At 65.4% G+C, this 8240-nt stretch overlaps 6 protein-coding genes across 6 annotated transcripts in view; 2 read left to right on the top strand and 4 right to left on the bottom strand.

The window, feature by feature from the left end:
- AMSG_10729 (uncharacterized protein) overlaps nucleotides 1–1355 on the top strand; it is a gene marked incomplete at its 5' end in the record, with an annotated part of 1790 nt that extends 435 nt beyond the window's left edge. The window contains one exon of the mRNA XM_013897853.1: nucleotides 99–1355. Within this exon, the coding sequence (XP_013753307.1) occupies nucleotides 99–817 (719 nt within the window). The remainder of the gene's footprint in view (nucleotides 1–98) is intronic.
- On the bottom strand, nucleotides 618–1792 carry AMSG_10728 (phosphoglycolate phosphatase). The gene has a single exon (XM_013897852.1). The coding sequence runs from the start codon at nucleotides 1766–1768 to the stop codon at nucleotides 821–823; it is 948 nt and encodes a 315-aa protein (XP_013753306.1). The 5' UTR covers nucleotides 1769–1792; the 3' UTR covers nucleotides 618–820.
- A 242-nt stretch (nucleotides 1793–2034) lies between these two features.
- Nucleotides 2035–2494, bottom strand: AMSG_10727 (uncharacterized protein; the record flags this gene model as incomplete). The annotated part of the gene is made up of 2 exons (XM_013897851.1): nucleotides 2035–2052; nucleotides 2114–2494. 2 exons carry the CDS (start codon nucleotides 2492–2494, stop codon nucleotides 2035–2037), a joined length of 399 nt encoding a protein of 132 aa, XP_013753305.1.
- Nucleotides 2495–2631: 137 nt separating this feature from the next.
- Nucleotides 2632–3932, top strand: AMSG_10726 (seryl-tRNA synthetase; the record flags this gene model as incomplete). The annotated part of the gene is made up of 2 exons (XM_013897850.1): nucleotides 2632–3757; nucleotides 3907–3932. The coding sequence occupies 2 exons, from the start codon at nucleotides 2632–2634 to the stop codon at nucleotides 3930–3932; spliced, it is 1152 nt and encodes a 383-aa protein (XP_013753304.1).
- Nucleotides 3543–6010, bottom strand: AMSG_10725 (tRNA uridine 5-carboxymethylaminomethyl modification enzyme GidA; the record flags this gene model as incomplete). The annotated part of the gene is made up of 2 exons (XM_013897849.1): nucleotides 3543–5904; nucleotides 5983–6010. The coding sequence occupies 2 exons, from the start codon at nucleotides 6008–6010 to the stop codon at nucleotides 3992–3994; spliced, it is 1941 nt and encodes a 646-aa protein (XP_013753303.1). The 3' UTR covers nucleotides 3543–3991.
- Nucleotides 6011–6947: 937 nt separating this feature from the next.
- Nucleotides 6948–7873, bottom strand: AMSG_10724 (uncharacterized protein; the record flags this gene model as incomplete). Its single annotated transcript, XM_013897848.1, has 2 exons — nucleotides 6948–7679; nucleotides 7859–7873. 2 exons carry the CDS (start codon nucleotides 7871–7873, stop codon nucleotides 6948–6950), a joined length of 747 nt encoding a protein of 248 aa, XP_013753302.1.
- Between the last annotated feature and the right edge of the window lie 367 nt (nucleotides 7874–8240).

Here is an 8240-nt window from a genome sequence, read left to right as displayed (position 1 = left end):
TGGCGTTCCAACTCGGTACCGGACAAGTACCCCCCCCTCCCTCCCCCCCTCCCCTTCCGCCCTCATGCCGAACTGGACTCACTCTAGGAGGAAAACAGAGTACGCGACGTATACGCTGCTGTTTCAGTCGATGTTGATGCTGCCGTGCATGGCGTACTTGTCCGCTGCTTTTCCTGATTGGTCGCTCTTCTTCCTCACTTCGGGAACAGGCCCCCTCTCTCCGCTCTGGCTGGCGCTGTTGCTGGTCGGCATGGTCCTCTCATCGCTTGCAGGCTTTGCAAGAGTCTGGTTCCGCATGCGCGACTCGAGGAACTGGTTCCAGCTCATCGCCATCCACGATGAGTGGATCCTGGCCTACGTCGTCACCTTTGCTCTTGTCGGCCTCTCGCACACCCGCATTCTCTTTGCCGGCTCATCGGAGCAGTTCTGGGCCGGCGAAGAGGCCGGCTTTGCACTCTGGTTCTCCTCGCCGCAGTTCTACACCCTCCTGGGCATGGCGCTTCTGATGGCGCCTGCTGTCATCTATCCGCTCCTGGTCTGGCCGGCCCACAATGGCGACCACGTCCCGCACACGTACTCGATTGCCGTCATCCGCCGCGTGGCCCGGACCGGCGGCTGGGCCCTCCTCACCTGCATCCTGGTCTATGTCCTCGGCGCCCTAGTCTACGCCTCGGCCCGTCCCCACTTTACCCTTACCACTCCGCAGCTCTGGTCGCCGCTCGTCGGCCTCCTGGTGGCCGAAGTCGTCGGCCTCTTTGGCGTCACCGTCCTCACCATCTTTCCGCTCTCTTGCCGCAAGTTTGTCCACTTTGACTAACCTCTACTCGCCAGCGGTGCGCGGCCGATGCCGGAGCCAGGCGCCAAACTCTTCGATGCCTGCGAGCTGGACGTGCGCCAGTGGCGACGGCTCGACTGCGACCGTCACGCACCCTGCGGCCTCGCCGGCGAGCATGTCGTACCGCGTATCGCCGACCATCAGACACTCGGAAGTGTCCAGCCCGAGCTGCGCCGCGGCATAGTCGAGCATGTCGGTGTGCGGCTTACCACGGAGCTTGCGCGCTCCACTCGCGCGCGGGCTCAGCATTTGAGTCGCCGGCACAGCCTCGGCGCCCGAGCACGCCACCACACTGAACGTCGACTCGAGCTTGGCTGCCTGCAGGATGAGCTGGGTAATAGCTGCCGGGCAGTTGGTGACGAGCCCGACCCGCGAGCCAAACAGCGCCACTGCGGCGTCGACCGCCTCCAACGCCCCATCCAGCACCTGAAGCTGGTCGAGGTACTCGCCGTAGTGCGCATTGCAGTAGGCGGTCACGGCGGAGACATCGGCCCCCGGCATAAACACCTCGACGTTCTTCTCCATCGGCTGGCCAAACACGCCGCGGTAGGCCTCGCGGTCGACGCCGTCCTTGTAGCCCATCTCCTTCGCGCACGCATCCAGCAGCGTCGCCCAGATGCCAAACGTCTCCACCAGCGTACCGTCCATATCAAAGAGCACGCCAAGGATCTTGACATCGCCATCGCTGCCTCCCTCCTCCACCTCCCGCACTTGGCCATCGTCCCCCTTTGTCGATGCTGGCACAACCACCACTCGCTTGGCGCCCATCTCCATAGCCTTGCTCACCAGCACTGGCCGCGACACGACCGCCTTCACCAAGCCCACCGCTGCCGCCGCAAACGCACCCACGCCCAATCCCAAGACACCAGCACCAACCACAATGCCCACTCGCCCACTCCAGCTCCTGCTCAGCTGGCCAAACGACGGCACCATCTTGCTTTGCCGCTCTCACGTCGAGTGTTCCCTCTCCCACGTCCCCGACTCGTGCCGCCGGCCCGCTCACCCCGCCTGCCCCAGCTCTCACTTGCTGCTGCCTACCGCACCCCGGATCGCGTGTGAGGAGGCAGGCTGTCGATGCCAATGTCCACCTCCGTAGGCGACCGATGTCCACCCAACCTCCATCGGCAGCAGCGCAGGCTGCGATACGTTCATACCTTCATTGGTCATGGCTCTCAGCTATCAAGCTCGGGCCCGCATCACTAGTTGATGGCCGCGAGCTGTGCGATGTAGCCTCGATGTGCGATGCAGGTTCGAGAGGAGGGGGATGTAGGCAGGTACCCAGATCATCCGCTTGGATGAGAGCAGAGAGGCCTCACGCTTCCGCATCCTGTCCTCTAGTACGGCGGGGACGTCCATCTCCTCCGGGAGCATGAGGTAGCGGATGAACTTGCCGGAGAGATAGGTTGCGCCAAGATGCAGGGCCGATGGCGGCGGGCCGGGCGAGGGTGAGCCATCCGAGGTACAGGTAGCACCCGCCAGAGCTTCTTGCCATTGCCAAGCTTCGACAAAGTGCATGCCCATGGTCGATTCCACAGCAGAGACCCTTCCTCGGAGTACCGTCCCCAACACCGTCTCCACCTCGACCACTTGCCCCACGAGGCCTTCAAAGAGCACCACAAGGGTCTTCTCATATCTCTTGAGCTTGACTCCCGTACCCATATACCCTTCCTCTATCCAAGAACACTCGTCCTCCCTCCCGGCGCGAGCTGTCTCTACCCTTCTCGTCGCTTCTCCCGCTCCCTCGCTCCTCCCCGCAAGACAAACACGGCGACCGCATCGTCCGCCACCAGCCAATCATGCTCGACCTCGCCACTCTCCGCCACTCTCCACAATCCGTGGAACACTCGCTGGCTGCCCGCGGCTACCCGTCACACCTGCTCGATGACGCTCTAGCTGCCGATGCTGCCGTCCGTGGAGAGAAAGCACGCGCTCAAGAGCTACGGGTGTCGGCCAAGGCGCTCCAGGCCGACATCGCGGCGGCGTACAAGAGCAATCGCCGCGAGGCTGCTTCTGAGCTGGTCGCAGAGAGACAGGCGCTCAAAGACGAGCTTGCCGCTCTAGACGCGAGCTTGGCCGAGCATCTGGCCGCCCGAGCTGCAGCACTCGCCGCCATCCCCAATCTGGTCGACACAGAGGTGCCGGCAGAGCTGACAGTGGTTCGCTCGCTTGTCGCCTCCCGCGACTCGGGCTACCTCGCGCCGACTGATCTCCATCGCCACCACGTCCTCCTTCACATGATCGGTGGTGCCGACTTTGCCCGCGGCGCCAAAGTCGCCGGCTCGCGCGGCTATTTCTTGTGCGGGCCGGGCCTGGCGCTCAATCGCGCTTTGGCGTCGTACGGCCTTGCCTTTCTCGCCGAGCGCGGCTTTGCTGCACTCGCTCCGCCGCTCATGATGGCCGATGACATGCTGACTCGCGCCGGTCAGCTCGGGCCAGCTGCCGAGGCTGCCTTGTTCACGCTCAGCAATCGCCAGTCGCTCATCCCGTCGGCGGAGCAACCTCTAGCCGCTCTCCATGCCGGCGAGCTCCTCGACGCCGATCTGCTCCCGCTCCGCTACGCAGGCTTCTCGCAGTGCTTCCGTGCTGAGGCCAGCGAGCGGAGCGCGTCGGGCCTGTACCGAGTCCACGTTTTTGACAAGGTAGAGCAGTTTGTCATCGCCGCCTCGCAAAGCGACGCGCGTGCCGAGCTGGACTCGATGGTCGACATCGCCCTCGAATTTTACGCTTCGCTCGAGCTCTCGACGCGGCTCGTCGCTATGCCAGCGGCAGACCTTTCGCATGCGGCCGCGCTCAAGTTTGACATCGAAGCCGAGTTTGCAGCCGCGCCCGAATTCGCGCCCGACCGATGGGGCGAGCTCGTCTCGGCCTCGTCGTGCACCGACTACCAGGCGCGCGCTCTTGACGTTCGGACCGTGCCGTCACGTAACCACGTACACATGATTAATGCCACCCTTGTCGCCACCCATCGAACTCTCTGCGCGCTTCTCGAAGCATGGCAGACTCCCACAGGCATCTCTGTCCCACCAGTCCTCGCGCCGTACCTCATTCCGCCCTTTGCCGGGTCAGCGGAGCTGCCGTTTGTCCACCTCCCGTTTGATCCCGTTGGTGCGCCGCCGTCATCGCTTCCGGTCGGCAGCCTACAGTGACGCGGCTGTATCACGAAGTTGTGCGACGCGAGACAGCCCGCATCAGAAGGTGTACCCCGTTCGGCGTCACGCCCTCGATCGCCGCAGCCTCAGCGAGCGTCGCCGGCCGGACCATACTGAGCTTCTCGCGCTCCTCCAGCGAGAGCTCAGTCAGCGTCTCGTACTCGAGCCACTCGGGAATCCGCAGGCCAGTGGCGGCGGTCATTGACTCCACCCGCGCAGCCTCGCGCGCAAGGTAGTGCTGGTACCGACCGCGGATGCCGACCCGTGTGGCAGCCGCGCCGCTCAATGCCGAAGCGTCGTGGTCGAGAAGCTCAATCACTCGCTCGGGCACCATGCCGGGCAACGCGGCATTGACCGCCGCCACCAGCGCCTGTACGTCTGCGCCCGGCCGGTCGAGCATCGCTGCCAGTGACCGCCGCACCCCGTCTTGTGCCACCGCCATGCCCAGCCTCGTTGACCATTCGTACGGCGTCAGTGCTACGCTCTCGTCGAGGAGCGCCCACAGCTCGGTCGCAGTTTCCTCGACACGGGCAGCACGCGCCGCTCGCACACTGCTCACCCCTGGCCCGTCGCGCGAGAGCCGCGCGTCGGCGGTGTCCGGCCGCAGCGCGAGCCGGAACTCGGCCCGCGATGTCAGCATCCGGTACGGCTCGGTCACGCCCTTGGTGATGAGGTCGTCGATGAGGACGCCGACGTAGGCGTCGGCCCGCGAGAGCACGTATGGCTCAAACGGGGGACCAGCTCTGCTCAGCGCCCGTCGCCCGGCGTTGAGCCCGGCAATGACGCCCTGCGCCGCAGCCTCCTCATAACCGGTCGTCCCGTTGATCTGGCCGGCAAGGAAGAGGCCCGCCACGAGCCGCGTCTCCAGCCACGGCGTCAGCGCCTTGGCCGGGTTCACGTAGTCGTACTCGACCCCGTAGCCTGGGACAAGAATGTCAGCACGCTCCAGCCCCGCAATGGTACGCACCAGCTTCTCCTGGACCTCGAGCGGCAGTGCGTTTGAAATCCCGTTGGGGTACACCACGTCCGAGTCAATGCCCTCAGGCTCGAGCCACACCTGGTGCGCAGCCTTGTCTGGGAACCGGTCGACCTTGGCCTCGAGCGAAGGACAGTACCGCGGGCCGACGCCGGCGCCCTCGCCAGAGAGGTACACCGGAGACAGCTCCATGGCGCCCGCTACCACCGCATGCGTCGCCGCGTTGGTGTGGGTCATATAACACTTGATGGCCTCGTCGCCAGAGACGAGGCTACAGCCCGACGAGAGAAACGAGAATGGGACTGGCGGCTCATCGCCCACCTGCACCGCTAGGCCGTCAGTCACGATCGAGTTGGCCGCCAGCCGCGGTGGCGTCCCGGTCTTGAGCCGCGCAAGCGGCAGCGCAAGCTTCTCTTCCAGCGTATGTGCCAGCCCAATCGCCGGTGCCTCCTGGGCCCGACCTGCCGGTCGCGACTCGCCGCCAATGTGAACAACACCGCGAAGAAAGGTGCCTGTGGCGAGGACAACCGTCGGTGCAGCAATGACCGAGCCGTCGCCGAGGACCAGACCCTCGACCCGCTTGCCATCAGCGGACAGCACAATGTCCTCTGCCGACGCTTCAACAATTCGCAGCCGCTCTGCATACCGATCATCCTCTGCCAGCACTCTCCATACACCTTCCTTGTACCGATCACGATCCATTTGCGCCCGTGGCCCATGGACAGCCGGGCCCTTTGACGCGTTGAGTACCTTGAACTGAACACCGCCGTGATCAGCCGCCAGACCCATGATGCCGTCCAGCGCATCGATTTCCCGAACAAGCGCACCTTTGCCAATGCCGCCAATGGAAGGATTGCACGACATGACGCCGAGATCCGCCCGGGACCGACTGACAATGACTGCCGACGCGCCAACCCGTGCCGCCGCCGCCGCCGCCTCCAGCCCTGCGTGCCCGCCACCCACAACCACAACATCGGCAGAGCTTGGAACGGTCTCTGCTACAAGTGCGTCACACACGCCACGTCTCCCGTCCACCATCATCTTGCCCATACGCCGTGCTCCTGCTGCTGTGGCTGTCGCCACCGCCTGCCGCCATGGCCAATGTCGTCGGCGGAGCATGGTGGTGAGATGAGTCGAGTGACCGGCAGACTCGCCGTTCGCCCGCCGGCCGAGCGAGCCACCCGCCCACCCATCCGCCCACCCACTTGACCCCTTCCAAAGGTACGATGTGATCTTCTCCCACCCCAGCCCCCTCCCTCATTCGCTCTTGCTTGCACCTGCTACTCATGGCGCGCGATCGGTGTATGTGTGTATCTATGTATGGGTGGGTGGGTGGACACGGTGGGGGGGGGGGGGGTGGCGGGTGCGCGATCGATCGCCAGTGACATGCGACGGGCGAGACGGATTGGGCGACTGCGGACGCGGGCGCCGCTTCCTGTGCCAGTGCCCGCCAAGCGACCATACCACGTTCCGCACATGATCAACCTTTCGTTCACATCGAGCTCTTCAAGCTCGTCGAGTTCGAGCGCTAGCTGCACGCCGCCAAGCTCGCCGTCGCCGAGGCGGGGCGGCGGTGATCACGGCGGTGATCAACCAGGTTCAGGAAAAAGCCGCACATTCCTCAGCTCCGAGCCGAGTCCGGTAGCAATTCTACTCGAGCATCGGACAACGGGTGGGCTGGCTCCTCGCCTCCGGCGGTCGACTCGTCTCAAGCGAGCTGCACACCGGGCTCCACCGCCGCCGTCTTCGTCGTCGCCGCTCTTCTCGAGCGACCTTGTCGACGAGAGCGACGATGATGCGGACAGTGACGATCAGGCCGGCCGTCCGTGGCCGTGCCACCCACACTCGTGGACCCGTCCTGCCCACAAGCTGGCGTACCTGGACCTCTGCCGCGCAGTGACCGAAGCCCGCGCAGCAAGGATCGCCCGCGCCGAGCACTACCGGAGGCGGTTTGGGACCGGGCTTGCCGAGGAGGCATAAACTGCAGTCAGTCGGACCACGAGGCAAACGAGCCCGCGCCCGAGTCCGAGTCGGGGCTTGAGACCGACGCCGACGCCGACGGCAGCGATGGCAGTCGTTGCGGTGCAAGGCGCGACGGCTTGAGATGTCTGTGTGATGATGGCGAGTGCCTCGCCCGTCGCTTGCGGACCTTGCGGATCTTGCGCCGGCGGCCTGCAGACGCCGAGCCGGCATCGGGTGCAGCAGCTGGTGCTGGTGCGGGAAGCGGGTGCTGGAGCCGCGCGCACGCCCGGACAATGGCCTCCGAGTAGTAGACGCCAGCAAGCGAGAGTATGAAAAGAAGCCACACCGGGATGGTGCGCAGCGCGAGCCAGGTGGCGATGGCGCCGAGCACAAGGCAGAACGAGCGGACACGATCGACCGAGCGGTCGAGGACGGTGACCGGGGCCGGCGCCGGGAGCGACGGCGGCAGCGGGACGCGCGGCACACGCTCGTGCCGTGGCAGCGCGAACGAAACGACTGTGACCTCGTCCTCAGAGGACATCGGAGGCGTGGCAGCCGTGAGGCGGACGGTCGGTGGCTGGGGCAGAGAGTGAGGCGCGCGAGAGTCGCCTGGGCCCTGCTCGCCTGCGGCAGTCCTCCGATACACCAGCCAAAGCTTGAGCGCATGGGCCACCGCCACCGCGCCGAGGACCTGTGCAAAGCGCTTGGCAGCCTGCAGTGGGAGCGAGAGGGCGGCCAGGAGCGGCGAGTGCGGTGTCTCCCGATGCCAATGGCGCAACGCTGACGAGGGATGATGATGACCGATGGGCGAGGTGACAGAGCTCGGCAGGGCAGGCGGAACGTTGGCACGAGTCGGTGCGTCCAGAGTTGATCCCTGCCTCGAGAGCAGCGGCGGAGTGGCGGCCGGCTGCTGACCAGAACGAGCAGGCGAATGACCAGCCCGTCGAGCATGGCTCGCGTCAGGCGGGGTCGATTCGACGCCAGTGATGCCAGACTCGATCATGACCGAGCGAAGGGCATTATGAGAGAGCGAGCCAAGTCGAGGTACCGCGTTGGATGGCACGCCACTGAGTGCTGGGTTCATCATGGCCATTTCGGCCGGCGTCGGTGTCGAGGGAAACGAGACTGCTCGTTGAAGGGTGAGGCCATGTCCCACACCGCCTGCTGCTCCTCCGGGCGACCGACGGGAAGACATGCTCCGTGCCGTGCCTGGACGTGACGACGCACGCGACGAGCCACGGGACGTCGGCATGGGACGGGCACGTGACGTGAGGTGGTTGCACGTTGGGCGAGGAGCGGCAGTGGGCGTGGTGCGAGC

This window comes from Thecamonas trahens, assembly GCF_000142905.1.
Source record: "Thecamonas trahens ATCC 50062 unplaced genomic scaffold supercont1.63, whole genome shotgun sequence".
Taxonomy (NCBI): Eukaryota; order Apusomonadida; family Apusomonadidae; genus Thecamonas; species Thecamonas trahens.
The sequence above is the reverse complement of the archived record's forward strand: the minus strand, read 5'-3'. Positions and strand labels throughout refer to the sequence as shown.